Source organism: Vipera berus (assembly GCF_964194415.1).
Source record: "Vipera berus genome assembly, chromosome: 1".
Classification (NCBI taxonomy): domain Eukaryota; kingdom Metazoa; phylum Chordata; class Lepidosauria; order Squamata; family Viperidae; genus Vipera; species Vipera berus.
The window spans coordinates 287,087,856-287,107,035 of NC_138202.1; the positions used below are offsets into that span (position 1 = coordinate 287,087,856).

Here is a 19,180-nt window from a genome sequence, read left to right on the forward strand (position 1 = left end):
CTGAAGCTCTGCTTTGTTCTTGGGTGTGGGTGCTAGTTTGATGGCCCTCACCTTGGATTCTGTGGGGTGGATTCCCCTGGCGTCTACTCTGAACCCCAAAAATTCTGTGGAAGGAACGCCTATGCTGCATTTTTCCTTTCTGAGTTTGAGGCCAGCTGTGCGCAGCCTTGCCAGCACTTCCCTAAGCCTCCCTGCCAGTTCCTCTGCTGATGCTCCTGCGATCAGGATGTCATCAAAATAGGGGCAGACTCCTGGAATGCCCTTGAGTGTCTTTTCCATAACCTCCTGGAAAATGCCGGGAGCAACGCTGACTCCAAACTGCAGCCTGTTCACCCGGAACGCCCCCCTATGGGTTACTATGGTTTGGATGTCAGCTGTTTCCCTAGTGACCGTGAGTTGCTGGTACACCTGTGCAAGATCGAGCCTTGCAAAAATGGCGCCGCCTTGGAGGGAAGCGAGAACGTGGCTGACCGTGGGAACCGGGTAAGCGTGTGGGTTTAGGGCGCGGTTCACCGAGCGCTTATAGTCAGCGCAGATCCTTATTTCCCCGTTGGATTTGAGGGGGGTCACGATGGGGGTTTCCCACTCCCCTCCATCTACAGGCTCTAAGATTCCCTGGGCCACCAACTTGTCTAGTTCGCGCTCGATTTTGTGTTTGAGCGCAAACGGGACTCGCCGCGGCCGGACCCTAACGGGGGAGACGTTCGAGTTAAGCTTGAACGATATGGGGGCCCCGGTGTACTTGCCTAATGACCCATCGAAGACATCGGCGAACTCCCGGCAAACGGCCTCAACGGAGTCCCCCTGGATCCGATGGATCCCGGATACTGAGATTCCCAGGGCCTCAAACCAGTCCAGCCCGACCAGGCTGGCTCTGCGGCCCTCTACCACTACAACGTCCAGGTCCCCTTCGCGACCCTTAAACCCCACTGAAATGGTGGCCTCCCCCTTCACCTTGACCGGCGAATTCTGAAAATCGGTCAGGGTTAATTTAGTAGGCCGTAATTTAATCCGTTGCTTGCTCCGGCTAATTATGTGGTTAAGGGTCTCGTCCGAAATAATCGAGACTGCTCATCCGGAGTCAAGCTCCATGCTGCAAGGGACACCTTGCAAATGGATTGTTAATCTAATTTTGGGTTTGAGCAGCCGGCGGCTACCCGTATGGTTAATGGCCAGCCGGCTCTCGACATAGCCAATTTTTGTTTTGGTGGGGGCCCCAGTACCTTCGAACGGCGGTTCCTCCGGCTGCAGCTCGTGGATCTCCTCTCGGGGGCGGCGGCTACGGCAGACGGTGGCTATGTGGCCTGTTTTCTTGCAGGCCCGGCACGTGGCGGACCGGAACTTGCAGAGGCTGCGCATGTGGTTCCCACCACACCCTGCGCACCTCTGGGGAACGGCAGTGTTGCTGGGAGGCCTGGGCCTGTCTGGGCGTCTGGCTCGCTGGTCGGGTGTCGACTTCCGCTGGAGGAGGTCGATGCTCAGGTCGTCCTCCTCTGTGGCCCCTTGCCGGTGGACGCTGGTTGCCTGGTTGCCGGGCCGGGTTCCCTGGCAGGCTTGGACGGCCCCGCAGGCCGCTTCGTGGGCTAGGATGGCGTCCTCGGCTTCCTGGAGAGAGACCTCCTCTCTTTCGAACAGGCGCTCCTGCAACCGCCTGTCGCGTAGGCCGCAAATCAGCCGGTCCCGTAGTCGCTCCTCCAAATTTGTGAACCTGCAAGCGACGGCAGCTTCCCGTAGGGCGGCGAGGAAGTCGGCGCCAGTCTCGTCGGGGCGCTGGTCCCTTTTCTCGAATTGTGACTGTGCGGCCACCTTGGAGCGCCGGGCCCTGAAATGTGCGTTGAGCCTGGCCACGAGGTCTCGGTACGCGACGGTGTTGATGGCCTCCTGGGGGAACAGGTTCGCGGCGACTTCCAGCAGCGCTGGTCCCCCAAGGCAGAGCAGGGCGGCCGCCTTTGCACCGTCCTCCGATATCTGATTGAACCACATGTACAGTTCAACGTAAGCCAGGTAACGGGTCCAGGTTTCGGGGCGGCGGGTCTCGAATTCGCGGGGTTGTCCGGCTCTAGCCATGGCGGCAGTTGGTCGTGGATGTGGCGCTTGGCGTTGCCGGTTCGGCTGGCGGTCGTGGGGGGAAGAAGGAAAAATGCCTTTCCCTTCAGCTCACGGAGCGTTTCCCCAGTGACTTCAGCTCTTGGTCGGCAGCAATCCCACCTTCGTCGCCACTATTGTGTAGTGGGTCCGACGCAAGAGAGACGCCAGCCGGTGTGTGAGTTCAGCTCTTTATTGGAAGGGGAAGTGAACTGAGGAATGAGGGCTACCTGGCCTCCTTATATACCTGGCCAGGTAAGCTAACAGCCAATGGGGTTGGCCCTAGGTTTCCCGCCGAAACTGTCCAGGCCACGCCCCCTGATGGCTGTTGCTATGCAGATGCCTGCATACATAACAGAACCGGTGTCTGGTGCCCCAAAGGTTGGGGGGGTGCTGCTTTAGAAAATGATTCCCCCATCAGGCCTTAGGAACAGGACTTCCCTCACACCTTCCTGACAAGGGACAGCAAAGAGAGGAATTCTCTGGAATAAAATGGGTGGCTTCTGCATGCATAATGGCTCTTCCCAAGAGTTGCAAGGAGGGTGTAAAAGGTTGTGGACCGAGGAGGGTTTTGAAAGCCTTCCTGGTCATGGGAATCAATCAGATCAGATCTTGTATATCCATCCACAAGCATTCCTTTACAACTGGGACCAGTTTCTTCCTTTCCTTGTCTTTATTAGTACAAACTCTCAAAATGGACAGATACAAAAATGCTTTAAGGTTCATGTACTTTCCTTGTCTTTCTCTTCCACTTTAGTATACACCTACTGTATGGTTCTTTCTCCTCTTTGGGTATAAAAAGAATTAAAGAACTATAAGAACTAACTTTGTATCTGCCAATGTAAGGCTTGTTTATTTTATTTATTTATTTATTTATTTATTTATTTATTTATTTATTTATTTATTTATTTATTTATTTATTTATTTATTTATTTTAATCCCATTTATATCCCGCCCTTCTCCGAAGACTCAGGGCAGCTTACACTCTAAGCACAAATCAAATGTGCTTAGCAATAATTGCCACAAACTATTATGTATCTTATTTCAATTATTTCTTAATGAAATTTGCTGTGTCAAATTGTGTGTCTGTGGACATATATTTGTTACTGAATGGGACAAGATGATCTTCCCTAGAGTTTTCTTAATTGCTTTTGGTGTTTTTACCCTAAAACAGATGAAGCACTCAGATGAATACTTTTTAAAAAAAAATTGATTATATTGTAGATTTTTTTAAAAAAATAAGACAATTTCATGATCTTCTTAAATCTTCTCTAAGCTCAAAAATGTTGGCCTTTACTTTTGAGTTAATAAATGCCCTGCATAGCTCAATAAAAACAACAAGGTTTGAAATGCATGGCGTTGTTTGTACTTGATTATGTACTTGACTGATTTATTAGATTTATTACTTGCTTTTAGGTTTAGATTTAGGCCTTAGATTTTAGTTATAGAGCTGCATTAGGGTTAGATTTATAATCTGATTCAGGAGCTCAAGGGAGTATGTATGCAGCATTCTCTCCTCCTATTTTACTCTGCAAAGACACCCTGTTTAATAGGTTGGTCTGAGAGAGAGCAATTGTTCCAAAGTTAGCCAATCCGTTTTTTATTTATTATTAATTCATTCAATTTCTATAGCAATCCAACTCAACCAGTTGAGTCTGGGTGGTTTACAATTCTAAAATTCCAAAACAATTAAAAGAGTAAAAACACCCAGAAAAGTTTCCCTGACTGAGGGCATGCTAGAGGTTTCACACAGTCTTTAAATCTGATCCATTTGCTGGTTGACAATGCAGCTGATACAGAACAGGTCAATCTTTAAGATGCTACAGATTCTTGATGCACTTCCTCAGGATCTACTGTTCTTTTCTTCTTTTAGGGAGTGTTGTCGGTTTTTTGGAGACAACGGCTTGACACTGAAGGCATTTTTTACCAAGGCAGCACCTTTTGGTGTTCTTTGGACACTCACAAACTACCTGTATTTACATGCAATAAAAAAAATAAATACTACGGATGTTTCCGTGCTGTTCTGCTGCAACAAAGCTTTTGTCTTCTTGCTTTCGTGGATTGTTCTCAGGGACAGATTCATGGGAGTGAGGGTAAGTGGTTAATAAACTCTTTTTTTCTACCCTCATCAGCATTGGTACCAGTACAGATCTTTTGTTTAAACATTTATAGCAGTATAAAGCATTTAATTTTATGCATTAAAAACTGATTTCATGTTATAAAGCTGTTCTTAAAATTATTGCTATATTACCATTGTATTAGCCTTGGCTTCCTTTAAAAGTTCATTTTTCATGACTTGAAACATGTATCTTTTTCTTAAATAGTTTTAATCTCTCAGTTTTCATAGAGTGACATCTCTTAGAACCAAAATTTAAGGTTTCTATTTTGTTGACTTTGTTGTTGAATTTATTGATTTTAATTCCATATTTCTTCTATTAAGGAGATTTCTAAAACTTAACTTTTATTGGCAGTCAATAAAAGTAGATAGAAGATAGATAGATAGATAGATAGATAGATAGATAGATAGATAGATAGGTGAGAGAGAGAGATGGAGATGGAGATGGAGAGGAATAGAGATAAAGACAAGAAACAACCCACCATTCCGCAAACTAAGAAAGAAAGAAAAAAAAACCAGACTCTGTAAACGTCTTATCAGTGAGTTCAGCAGCTGTCATTCAAGGTCACTTTCCCTTTTTTTCTTAAACTTCAAGGGTATTCTCAGCCGAGATACTTAATTCAGCAGCAGCCTTCCATTGTTGTCCGCTGCTGCAGTTCCAGGAGAGGAGCAGTTTAAAAAATCCGCTCCCCTCCCCCACTTCTTCACGGCTTTAAATTCTTCTTATTTCCCCCCCCCCCCCAGTTTCCAGCATTTAAGGATTCTCAATCTTCTCACCCAGGCAATCCTCCAAACTTACTTTCAAGATCTTCCAAGTGGCCACCCTGGCTTGTTTTTTTTTTTAAATAAATCTTTATTTACATTTCGTGTTAAAAACACACCATACACCGACAAAGACAAAAAAAAACATTTACAATATACAAAAAACGAAGATTTTTTTTTTTTTTTTGAATTGGCCACCCTGGCTTGTGATGGCTCACAATGACCGTCTGACAGCTGCTGGTCCGGGAAGCTTCTGTCGGCTCTCCAGGAGATTGCGATCTCTCCTGTGCTGCCAAAACTATGCCTCCCTTCTTCACCGTCCCTACAGGACAGCTCTGATCTGTCTGAAACTCAGACAGATCCCCCAAACAGCTGAAAAGCGACAATCCTTCGGGAGCTTCCAAAGGATGTCGTCCCGCCACGGCACTGGCACTCAAAAAAAAAAGTAATAAATGTTAATCACTGTCCATCTTGAATATATAATTGAAAGAGGAAGCTTTATAGAGTACACAAGGTTAATACTGTATGGAACAAAGCTGTGACTGAATCTGGATGTTCTGCTTCAGATACCACAAAGCCCCCTCCTCCCAGAAGGTAACAAGGAAAACAGGTCGTGAAGAGGATGTGTAGTGTCCCAATGAAACTGAATAATATAAATTTGAAATATTATTGTTCCCTTGATTCAGCTGATTTCTTATCTTCTGGATGAACGCAAACAGCTTTTGAACTTTAAAGTTCTTCAGAGTTTTAAATAACAGTAACAAAAAGACCCTTTCTCTTTATAAATAGAAATATAAGTAGAAATATATATCAAAATCCCAAGATCCTAATCAGAGGGCCTCCCCCCAAGAGGCACTTTTTAGCCTTCTACCCTGTCTATTTTTGTATCATGTGTCTTAAGTTAGCCTGTGAAATCGGTTTGACTGTACATTAGTTTTCTTTTCAAGAAATTTGTTAACATCATATTTTTTCTCCTAACACCTTGTTTAAGCTTAAACTGTGAGTTGGCCTAAGAAGTTACTATTATTAAAAAGCCAATCAGTGTTGAAAATAATAAAATAATAATGTCATTGACTGTGATCATGAGGCCTCCAGCTAATTAACCAAATGCCATGAACAGTCTTTTCCTTTAATTTTTATACATTTTCATGGCTGGTTTCCAATTTTTTCTCCATTTTTAAAAAATCTGGATTGACATTCATTCTTAATTATGATGATGCCAAAATTACAGAAGAAGCATTGTGACATCACAACTTAAGCTATGACCTTTTATATTTGTCTTGCTATGTTGCATTCAAGTACATAACAGCAGAGTCACATTATGGTATTGCATTGCACATTTTCACATTTGCCTCCTTTGTCGTCTCACAGACTTCTATGCTAGGGTACATGAATGTAAAAAAAAATTCTTTCAATTGAAGAGTACATTGCCGTTCTGAGAGCTACAATTCTTTATCTGCTAAGTTACAGCAATAGCGAAAGGAACCTCCTTCAAACGAGGCAAGCAAAGTGATAAGGAGAACATTCAGACCTTAATGTCTCACTAACTATTTAAAATATTTACCAACATCTGTACAAATAAATCTGTACAAATATTTTTGTAATAAAGAACAAAGTGAGTTCACATTTACTTTGATCTTTTTAACTTAATGTTACTTAATTTGTAAGATCAGGAAATATAAGGAATTTTCTTGCTAGGTACTACTTATGTCAGGGGGTTCAAATTGTTACAAAAAGTTGCAGCTTTTTGTGGTACTACTGCACAAGAAGACTGCAAGATAGAGGTTTTTCTCCGGGTTTGGGAGTTGAGAGACAATGGAATTAGCCAACTTGCTTGCAAACACAGCAAAGATGTTTCAAGGATACAAGTTCACAAAGCCTCACTTTCTAATGGCTTTTGAAAATTGCTCATTAACTATTTCTAAGCTATCAGACGCCTTCAGAATTACAAGCTTGAAAATGCTGAGTAAATCTGCCTTTAATCCTGAATAAAAGAAACTTTAATCATAAGCTAAATAATTTAAAGAATCTGAAATAAACAGCTAAAAGTTAAATAAGAATTTGATCCTAGAAAATTTTAAAGGACAAAATTGGAATATTGAAACTTTTACAGTAAGATTTTGGAATTAATTATAAAGAACAAACAACTTCTCATGGGAAATAGATTCTGTTTTCATTTTTACAAGACACAACAAAGCAATTGTTAGCAATTTCATGATTTTAAAAACAACACTAGTGGAGTCTAAAGTTTTTAGGCACAAGAAAAACTTTGAGAATGGTAAGATGTTGCAAAACTTTATAACCATGAAAATACTGAAGGAGGCTTTTGAAAAATGGAGTCAGAAACTCGTAACAATATTAATATCAGTAATGTGTGCTTCCATAGATATCCAGAAACTCTTATAGACAAAATGACATAGAATAAATTTTATCTGAAAAGATAGAGATAGTATTAGATAGGTTAAGAGAGATTATGTTTTGCTCAATCTATAAAAGAAACTAGCTGAATTTTTAAAATTTAAAACAGAAATGCAAATGACAAAACAAGAGTTACCTGGATAATATTTTCCTATTGGATTTACAAAAGGGGCTTCTTAAGCCCTTGAAGAATTCTCTATAATTGGACAAAGAAGAAATGACAAGAAATCAAATCCTACAGTACTACTTGAATGAACTGAAGACTATATCTATCAGAAGTAAAAAGAAGGAATATAAAGTTGGCTTATTTGATCAAAGTTAAAACAAGATATATTGTTACTTCTGGCAGTTCTTTATGGACTTTCTGTTGACAATCGGATTGAAAAGATGATGCTTTATCAATTTGTCTATAGATAAGGGATAAGATATGAGATGAAGAGATAAACGTTTGTAACCTTAGAAGAAATGAAGAGTTAGATCATGTTCAATGTATTGTTTTGTTCTGTATTACTTTTTCTATAATCCTACTACAGGTGCCTTATCTAAGGGTTCAGTGCTTCAGACATATAGATCTGATAATATACACAACTGTTCACAAACTAATCTCTCAATATGGTATGTTGGCATATAACTATAAAATGGAACCCCTGGCTAAGTTTGGTTTTCATTTTAGTAGCCTTTTGTTTAATCTACAAAGTGCATAAGATGTACTAATTTAAATTAAGCTTATGGAAAAATTGTCTTGGCGCTGCCTAAAGTCTTAGGAAAAAACACAGTTTAATGGTGCCTTCTGTGTTACCAGGAGCTAGGGGGACTTTAGAGCCCATTAACATTTTGCTTCTGTGTATCCAAAACAGATTGTCGCTGCTATACTTGCTATTGCAGGGATAGTTATGATGACTTACGCAGATGGATTCCACAGTCATTCAGTTATTGGAATAGCACTTGTTGTGGGATCTGCGTCAACATCAGCTCTTTACAAGGTAAGTATAGTAATAGGCTTAAGTTTAATTAGTCTACAGGTCTGAATTTTGGGTATACAGCCAAATATTGCATGACCAAATGTGTCCAAGTTCTGTTTTCAGTTCAGTTCATCCTCTAAAGAGTCATGTTTTCACAGAGCTGCTACAGAATTAAAATTTCACACAGAGGTAGTTGAATCAAGTTGTTATCCCTATGGAAACTAGTGTAGGCTTTCACAGCCGGTATCTGTTGGACAGTGTTGGGCTTCAGGATGTACTGACTGTGTCCTAAACAACAGACTTCTTGATATTTCATGTAGACTGGCTGGCTATATAGATTACCTTGCCTTTGAAGATGACAGCCATAGTTGTTGGCAAAACTTCAGGAAATCTGTTGTTTAATACCATGGTCACTAAACCTTCAGGCTCAACACTACTCAATCTATGAAAACGGTTTAAAGAAAAATTGTTCACACTGTATGTAAAAAAACAAAAAGCAGCAACTGTGTAAAGGAAGGGATCCTGGAGCTGCTGAGGGACCAGATTCTTCATCACTTCCAGTTCCAAACTCAGAAAAGAACTTAGAAGTTGGTTAGGGAAATCTGCTTACAAGCTGCTGGTTTATAACACAATACATAATAATAGGATTAGAAAAATCTATTTCTGTTGCTAATATGAAGGAAAAGGAAAGTGAATATATAAAAGAAGATTGTCTTACTTACTGATTTTTACAACAAAATGGAAATGCTTCACTTTGGGAGCAGGAAAAGGACAATAGATCATAAGGAATGGATAAGGAAAAGGCTTTTAATTTCTGTTTCCCATTCATCCACTATAGCTAAAAGTTCAAAATTAATCCAAAATTATGGAGTGTTGGTATTATTTGTAAGCATGTGTGAGTAGCACAACTATGCTTTTATACAAGAAGAAACATAGATTGGATGAAGTTTGACTAGGGCAACACAATTTCCTTCTACCAAGAGTATTCCAGCACCTCTTCTGGGGCTTCAGTCTCAGTATATAACTCTACCATTAACTCATGGACATTGATGTTCATAAGAAATGCTTAGTTGGAAATTTTGCAGATTATTGTCTATGTCATTTGGACACATTTTGCAGTCATGCTTTCATGAGTTTCTTTACCATAAGGAACAAAAATTGTGCACTGCCAACCTGCAACATTTCTCTTCGTGTGTGTGTGTGTGTGTGTGTGTGTGTGTGTGTGTGTGTGTGTGAAAGCTTCCATATATTCAAACAACCTTTCCCATGTTTCTCAGAAACCTGGACAAGAATTGTAGTATTTGTAAACCAACAATATTTGAAGAGATTAAGTTACAGAAAACTGATTTAAATAATAGCATCACAGCTCCTTCCATAATGGGCTTGAAGGAGATTACATGAAAAAAAATGACTTAAGAATTTAACATAGATGTTTCTGTGTTTCCAAGAACTGTTTAATGAGAATTTAATTTCTTACCAGACACTGCAATGGAAATGTCTGCCACCAACTGGTGATCTAAATATGTTCTCTGAAATCCTTTTCTTCAACTGAAAGGCATGGTTTCTTTTCATTGTTATTTGCCATTTCCTGTCTTCATTTGGTGAAATGAAACAGTATTGGTTAGATGACTGAAATATAAAGACTTCAAGCACATGGCTGGAAAATATGAGAAGCATAACATATAAATACAGCATTCAGATTTGCTATATATTTGAACATATGTATGTTATGTAGAACAACATATAAATCTGTTGTTTTATGGTATTTGCTTGTGAGATTTAAAAAGTAAGGTTAAAGAGGTTAAATCCTTCCCCTCTTTTTAAAAGGAGACAAAATACAAATTCAAATGTCCGTATGAAATTATTTGGCCATACAAAGCTGGTTCTTGTAAGTGTATATATGTAAAAACAGAAGTCAGCTTTTACATTAATATTTTATAAATGAAACTTGTTATAGCTTTTTTATATTCTGAAATACATCATCTGGGAAGTACATGGAAGCAGTAAATAGTTCCATGCAACAGCATTTTGATAGCACATCAGTCTAACCCAAAGTAAAAAAATAATAATGAACCTCTACTGTTCATTATAACAATTTGTAGCCATTTTGCTTACTATTCATAAGAGCTGGAAAGAAAACAGAAATAACAGAGTGATCAAAGGATGCCATCAGAATAGGAATCATTTCAGGAAGAACTGTGCAAGCATTAAGTTTTGTATTATATGTGCATGTCTGAATGGGAGTATGAATGGACCGAAGTAGCATACAGTAAATCCAAATAATATTTGCCACCTAGCAATGGGGTATACAGCTAAATATTGGTAAAAGTTGTTCAATGACATTTATTAGGTGATCTGACCAAAAGGTGAGGTAGGATTTATTTCAGTCAAATGAGCTGCTTTGGAAGTGAAGTGGAATTAATCTTCTAACTAAAAGGCAGTTTGTTATTCCATAAATCTAAAAAGTGATTTTTAGACATAATTACAAAGCTACATGGGAAAACATCTACTTTAGAAGTAAATGCACAATTAGTATTCATTATTAAACATGAATAAAATCCAAATTATTTATTTATTTATTTTATTTATTTTAATTCCATTTATATCCCGCCCTTCTCCGAAGACTCAGGGCGGCTTACAAGCTTAGCAGTAGCCTTCATTCTATGTATATGCCTGCTTATTAGGGCTTTCACACACACCCCCAAGCGGCATTATTACAAAGTCAGCTTAATTGCCCCCAACAATCTGGGTCCTCATTTTACCTACCTCGGAAGGATATCATTGAGGTTACATGGAAATCAAAGTGAAGAAATATATTTATTCTTCTCACTGAAAGCAGTAATAATTAGAGGTAAATTTGCTCCTAATTCATTAACTCATGAGACTCTTGCTGATATATAAATTTCTTCATTAAAACATTATTAAATTTGTACCTTTTAAGATTTCACATGTAATTAAAATTAAATTTGCAGAACATATATTTGTAACAGTAGCTGGTAGATGTGTCCCACCCTTACCATAAAATTTGTTGAGAAAGTTATGGTTTTACTGCTTGTATTAAATAGCAAAGCTTGAGAACAAAACTAAAACTAACTTGTTTATCAGTTCACATTATTTAAAAATGCTGTATTACAAAAAAAAGGCTATGAAATGGTTGTTAGTTTCTGAGGGATAGAATAAGTAACCTTTATATTTACTATTGACTAAGAAACTGTACAAAAATCAATATTACAAGGCTGGAATGCACTTCTGTTCAATATTGCACTCATTTATAGGAATTTACCTAGCAATTTTAGCCACTTTTTATGTCTACTACTATGAAATTAAAATATAAACTGCAGGTTTTTTTTCTGGTGAACATTTCTAGCCAATCTTCAAGTTCAGTGCTGGGCAAACAGTTTAGCATGAAATTGCTTTGCCAAATTTACAAAAGTCTGCAGGAAGTTCTGGAGACAGTACATTCAATGTACTGCATAGCTTCTCTTGAGTTGCTTTCCATCTTTGTTGGAAATGACAGAATAAATCCAGAATGGATTTTAATAGAAGTTGTTTACCTGGAAACGTCTAGCTGTTTCTGAATAGCAGTGTAAATAAGATATTCTTTTTTCCCCTAATATACCTGCATTACATAAGTATGTTTTAAATTAGAAATGCACATTAACGTAAGTGTTTATACATGGTAAGAAGTTCTTTAGATTTTGCTTTTCAGATTGTTTTTCTCTCTATGTTACAGGTTTTATTTAAGCTTCTCCTGGGCAGTGCTAAATATGGAGAAGCTGCCTTATTTTTGTCAGTGTTAGCTATTTTCAATGTCCTTTTTGTTACCTGTATTCCTGTCATCCTTTACTTTACCAAAGTTGAATACTGGAGTTCTTTTGATGCCATTCCTTGGGGAAGCATTTGTGGATTTTCACTCCTATTATTGAGTAAGTAAATGTTGCTTAGTTATAATAACGGCATCCATGTAAACAATTATGTTGGATAGTTTAAGAAAAAGAAAGACTGCACATCATGCTTAAAGCCTACTTAATCAATCTAATTTAATGTAATCCTATGCAACCTATTTTTTTGTTTAAAATGATGCCACTATTCCTAAGATATTCACAATGGTTTCTCATTTTACCCAACAGCTATTGAGAAGTATATTGCTTCCAAACCTTAGTGTAATATATAGCCATCATATCTCATTATCATTGTAATTTTATCCTCCATAATTTGACTAACATGATGGTTCAGAACTGACATTTAAAAAACTATTGCCAAGTGTTTTATCTAAAAGAAAAGTAAGAGGTTAACCTGTCATACTGATAGCAATTTGGTGAGCAAAATATATAATAATGAGTACGATAACTTGTATTAATAACTATTATATCCTTTTAAGTGTGCATTTAATAGATTATTTGACATTTAATAGATTATTTGACACTTAATAGATTGTTGGATAGAATTAGCCTTGAGAAAATATAATTGAAGGAAAATATATTAGCACTCTTCAGGCACCTGACAGGTTGTCACATGGAAGAAAGTCAGGACTTCTCCTCATTTGTCCCCAGAATGTAGGACTGGGTCACGGTGGATGCTGAGTCAAAAGACCATTAAAAGGTCGACAGCTCAGCAGTTTGAAACCCAAGGGCGAGCCACATGATAGAATGAACTCCCATCAATTTGCAAAAGCTCCTGCTCACCTAGTAGTTTGAAAGGATGTGAATGCAAGAAAATAAATAGGTACTACTTTGGTGGGAAAATAACATAGACATGAAAGGAGCACCCTTGGACTTCCCCTGGGCAATGGTGGTGTCACTGACTAATACTTACAACCTGAAAGCGCCTTGGTATGTGCTTTGGACATGAATGTAGTAGTAGGAGATGGAATGGACAAATTGCTGGAAAGAAGATTCTTACTGAATGCTAGGGGGGAAAAATCCTAATAGTAACAATGGTTCGACAGTGGAAGAAATAATCACAACACCTTGTTGGCTACCTTCCGCTGGACAGGCTGAAACTGATATTTGTCAGAATTTTTTAATGTGAATTCTTACATTGAGCAGGGGGTTAGTGTTATCACGGAAGACCTCTTTCAACTCTAGGAATATTTAATTCTAACATCACTTATTAGATAATTTTGATTCCCATCAGCCATGTGCTCTGGTGCAATGACTTACACAGAAACTTTCAATGACAACAGAATGGTCCTCATAATGTATCGGTAACCAAGATGAAAGTAATTCTCTTCTAAAATTATCTATGTTAGTGGCCTTTAAAATTTAAACTCCCATTATTTAATCTTTATGAGTACTGCTTATGTAAAACTATTGTGTAATTCCTCAATATTCTTCTATTTGTATAAAAGAATAAGTGCAGCAACAAGGTAAGTATGCATTATGGGTACATCATAAAATAGACAAATTAGCCAATTAAAGACCATTTTCACTATAAATACATGCAGTTTGAATGCTTTCTGAAGTAAATTTAATTTGGGAAGGGAGAATGTGCAGGTCTGAATAAAATAAGACCAATCCTGCAGTACATATCTGGCACTGGGTCCAGATATGTCCCTCAGCATGTGATACACAGTAGTTTCAGAACTCCTGTATTTTCATCTTTATGTTCAAAGGTTCATATCAATCTAAATGTGGCTGCTAAAAATAAACTGGTTAAATCTGTAAAAAAAAGCACTTAGTAGCAAACTAATTCTAAAATGAAAAATATTATTTCTTATTTCAGCATTCAATATTATATTAAATTTTGGGATTGCTATTACATATCCTACCTTGATATCTCTTGGGATTGTACTAAGTGTACCTGTAAATGCTAGTAAGTATACTTTTTCATTAACAAATGACATATAAATCAGGATGTACATGTTTTATATGTAAAGTAGAATACACTGTATTTAAATAACCAGAGTTTATTTTAGCAAACGCTTACTCCTTTTAATTTCATAGCATTAGCCTTTCATGGCACTAACCATTACACTAAACATTTAATTTGTCAAACATATTTATTTCGAGATTTGCAGTTTTTCTCTCGATACGGTATCAAATCTTAGAGCATCACCCATTTGTTTCAGAGGACAAACAACAGGAAAATCCCTTAATGGGTTGTTCTCATGCGGAGTTTGGAGAGTGGTGATTTGAAGTAGTAATTTCCTACTTCATAATGTCAAAATATTCATGTTTTGTTTATGAATCAAATGTTAGTAAAAGAATTTGTCTTCTTTTCCTTTAGTGTGTGTCTGGCCAGTTCCCATTGGGTGATTCTAGTTGCAAAATCCTTCCCCTGGTGACATCTAGGTGTGCTGCTGGACAGTTGTGTTACATCTAGCTCCCTAGGAAGCTGCCTACATCATGACAACCACCTCCATTGTGGCAATTTTCGGAAGCGCAAATTAGATTTTATTCAAGTCCATATACTTTTGTGTGATCTTGCACAGTGCTTGATCTCATCCAAAATGTGTGTTTGATAATCTTAAGAGCATTTTAAAGAACATTAGAACATTACTCTAAAAATAATTAGCACTCTGCATAGAAATCAATTTGTTTGGAAAGGTCATGTTTCTGAAGCATGGATTTCCTGCTGCTACTATAAAGGAAGAGCCATACTTGTTAGTTTTTTAAAATTTGCTCAGTCTATAGACTACTAATCACTCGATTACTCAATTTTCCATCTTAAACGTTGTTGGTAACCGTTGCAATAATTGCATGATTACCAGTCACATCCACTAGCAATTTCCAGAAGCTGCCAGATAATGAATTAGATTGGGAGTTATGGCAAGTTCCTACTCAGAGATCCTACTCACAACAAAAAAAACAGTCCCCACCAATGTCCCTCTTTTATGTAGCAGAAGAGTTGGTGGACAACCATCTTAGAGCAATGATAAATCTTATCTGTAAGCTGCCCAGGCCCATCTTATAGGGGAAATGGGCAGCATAAAAAAATGAAAAAAAAAATCTTTTTGACAATCTTCAAAACATTATTTGCCATTATCTGCAAAATAGACTCTTTGATGCAAGGTAAAGCTAGCCCAGAACTAACCCAAATGGAATGCAGAACTTCACCTGGCAACTATCATAGACCATTCAAAGAAGTGAAGTCAAAAACCTCAGTGAGTTGATAACTCAGTGAGTTCAAGGTGTTGGTAATGACCTACAAAGCCCTTCATGGCATGGGTCCAGAATACCTTGGGGAGCACCTGCAGCCGGCGTCAACTTCCCTCCGCCCAGTACGCTCCCACAGAGAGGGCCTCCTCAGGGTGCCACCGGTCAAAGAATGCCGACTGGTGGCCCCCAGGGGGAGAGCGTTCTCTGTGGGTGCACCGGATTTATGGAACCATCTTCCGGTTGAGCTCCGGATGGCGCCCGATCTCCGCTCCTTCTGGCGCGATCTTAAAACTTACCTCTTTAAACAAGCTGGCCTGGCCTGATGGGACGGGGTGGGAAATGACTTTAATTTTAAATTTGTATTAATTTATGGGCATTGTTTAATCATGTTTTAATAATTTTAATTTTTGTATCTAGTTTTTATGTATTGCCCTGATCACCGCCCTGAGTCCCTAGGGAGAAGGGCGGTATACAAATTAAATTAATAAATAATAAATAAATAAATAAATAAATAAATAAAATGCCCAATTCCACTAGTGGTGTTCAGTTTTATATGACTTGGCTACATTTATGGGCTCTTGGTTTGTGAGAATGAAATCCAAATATTTTGCTATTGTACATGTATTACCTAGATGTGTTTTATTCTATCTTTAATGTTATCTGTTCAATATTTTATGCAGTTGTTGATCACTACTCGAGTGATATTGTCTTCAACAGTGTCCGTGTAATTGCCATTGTCATAATTGGCTTGGGCTTCCTCCTGCTGCTTCTACCAGAGGAGTGGGATGAGTGGTTAATAAAACTCCTTACCCGCCTCAAAGTGCGAAAGAAGGAAGAAATTCCAGAGGGAAATGGAGACATTGTTTCAGGATTGCAGAATAAAAGTAGAAGAACGCGCCCCTCCATGTCATCTTTCACACATTAATATTATTTTATGAACAGTCCTTAATATTGTATACTTTAAACCATAGCTTTTTCCTTGCAAAGCACATACGTTCAATACAGTAAATATACATAGATGTACAGTTTTGATACTAATAAGAGTCCATGTTTCAGCATTACTAAATTGCTTGCACTGTTTTACATTCAACCTTTCACTTGGGAGAACTCTCTAAAACATGAAACTCTTTTTAAATGAATGTAATGTCTAATGATCTTTGCATACATGATTTTATTGATAAACCGCGAGATGGAGGGCATACATTTTGAACATTATGTACTGAATAATACATTGCACACTGTGATTTATGCGTGTGTGCATGCACACACACAAACATATATACATATATATATATATATATATATAAATACAAACACATATATAATGAGAAACAAGTATTATGCTTATGTCATAAGCTTATTTTTTATGAGAGCTGCACATGAAACATTTGCAAATGAACCAAAATAAGCTATTTTGGGAGGAAGAAGGGGTGGGAGGGTGGGAGAATGTTTTGTGAAGATAAGTGCACTTGGTGCCAGATTAAAAGAAAGTAAAAATGTTAAGGTTTGCACTAAAGCATATGGGAGAAACTATCAAGAGTACTTAAGTACCATCGCCCAGGCATTACTCTTGAAAACCCTCTAACGTGAATGGGAACAGTGCAAGAGTACAGGATACAGGTGTGTTGTTTTTGCACACATACACTGTCTGCCTCAGGGGAGCTTGTGCAAAGAAAGTTCTCAGGGGGAACAAATTTAAGTGTGCATGATTGCAGTTTGTGCTTAATATCATGCAAAGGAAAATACAGTGCCTTCTACAGAATTCTAGTCCATTGTCTGTATAGAAATAGGAAACTCTGTAAGTTGCTTGTATTGATTTTTCAACATGAAGAATGTGTTCCATAGATACAGTGCTTTTGAAATTCACAAAGAAATCAAGGAGTGCCTACTTCAAGCTGCTGATTACTAGGACTGCAGACTATTTGAGGACTACTATATCTTCTGTTGCGGCCAGATTTACTTCCCACTTGCACAGATCTGGACATGCTCCTGACCTGCATTTCTGTGAGGAGAGAATCAAGCCGTATATCTAAGAACCATGCTTAAAAACTAACGACAAAGCTTGCAGCTGTTTGGAAAAATAACGTGTACAATATTTGAAAATATAAGTGAATTGCATTTGCTTTTATTCATTGATATTTTTTTAAGGATATCAAGATACATACATCAATCCTAACACTTTTTACAAAACTTGTAAGCACCAAGCTGTTTACTTGTACAATTTGGTTTGCCATTGGATTTCTATCTGTGATAGATGATGTGGTATGTGCAAAGAAATAGGCAATGGTGATAGTTTACTCTTTTTGAAGTTTACATTGCTGCATTCAAAATGGAAAACATTATTTTTTAAATGTTGCCATAACCCAATAGTGCTTGTTGTCTCCTTGGCATTTTGGGGTCAAATGGAGGTGGCACTCACTTCTAAACTTTTTACTGAATCAGTTTCAGATTCAATTATCCGCTTGACAAAATGAATAAAAACTACTACAACTTCATATAAAGTCAATGGCCTATGCTTGCATTTCTGTTTTATAGTGAGTTACATTAGTTTTGCTAAAAAAAATTGCATAAAAATGCGTAATAAAAAGTGGAAAAACAAGTACTAAGACTGTCAAAGGTTTTCTCTGGGTTATAGTGATTTTCTTCTTATCCTGCTTAAAGCAACGTTTTAAATATAGTTTTGGGTTTTTTTAAAAAAAAGTTGTGTTAGAACTGGAGATCAGCACGTCTATGTCTAGTGATTTTGACAAAAATCTCAAAGCAATTTGATGCCATTGCAGCTTAGTGTCATCTACCTCAAACGTTTCTATGCTTGAAATTTTCTTATTGTTACTTTCCCATTAATAGGTATCAAATACTTTATTATTCCTGCTTGGATCAGAATATGAGGAATCCCTGTACACTTAAAATTTGTTTCCTTTATCAGCACCTGTAAGGACAAAAAATAAATGCAAATTATTGGGAATTAAACTTTTCCTTTAAATGAAAAATCCTGGAGAATGTAACTATATGCAGATCAATTTACATATTGAATCTTGAATATCACATTTGATGAGGAGAAAAAAATTGTAGAGTACGTTTCATTCAAGGTTCCTGATTGAGAAATGTGAGAGTAAATAAAGTGATATGTGATTTTAAAGTAAAAATATAATTATTGTATATGAAAGTCATTAATTACTATTAAAAGATCAACTTTTAGAGAAATATAATTTGGATAATTCAAGTACAGATTTTACTTGCTCTGGAGAATTGATGAAATTCATTCTTTACCAATCTCACAAGTAGTTTATATAACAACATATAAATCACTACAACTTTTTTTTCATTTTTAGTCCTTAATTTTAGGGTTTTAGAATCAGGGATATATTAAGGATTTTATATACCAAGCACAATTGAGCCAAAATTAAATATTTAACATCCCATTGATTCTATTGGGAGAAAATTAGACATTTATCTATTTGTTAAATTTATAAATATTTTAAAAGGTTTTCCTCATTGTAATAGAACAGAATGGTGGTAGTATCATTAAAAGGTTTTGTACAACCAAATATTCCAGGAACAAGAATGATTAAAGATATGAGGTCATATTTTTATGACCTATCTACAGATCTGACTTCATCTATGGTAAAATGATAGCAAATAATGGTACTGTAAGTATTTCTTAGATCATCTAGTCCAGGGCTTTTTAACCTTTTCACGCATTGTACCACTTTTAGGATATGGCAACATCTGAGTAC

General features: G+C 37.5%; 2 protein-coding genes across 2 annotated transcripts in view; both read left to right on the top strand.

The window, feature by feature from the left end:
• LOC308659866 (solute carrier family 35 member F3-like) overlaps window positions 1-16,368 on the top strand; it is a gene marked incomplete at both ends in the record, with an annotated part of 30,882 nt that extends 14,514 nt beyond the window's left edge. The window contains 5 exons of the mRNA XM_081313902.1: window positions 3,959-4,178; window positions 8,239-8,364; window positions 12,077-12,269; window positions 14,068-14,157; window positions 16,124-16,368. Coding sequence (XP_081170028.1) covers window positions 3,959-4,178; window positions 8,239-8,364; window positions 12,077-12,269; window positions 14,068-14,157; window positions 16,124-16,368 — 874 coding nt within the window. The remainder of the gene's footprint in view (window positions 1-3,958; window positions 4,179-8,238; window positions 8,365-12,076; window positions 12,270-14,067; window positions 14,158-16,123) is intronic.
• Window positions 1-19,180, top strand: part of LOC308659865 (solute carrier family 35 member F3) — a gene marked incomplete at both ends in the record, with an annotated part of 206,359 nt that overhangs the window by 124,022 nt on the left and 63,157 nt on the right. The gene's annotated exons all lie outside the window — the stretch shown is intronic.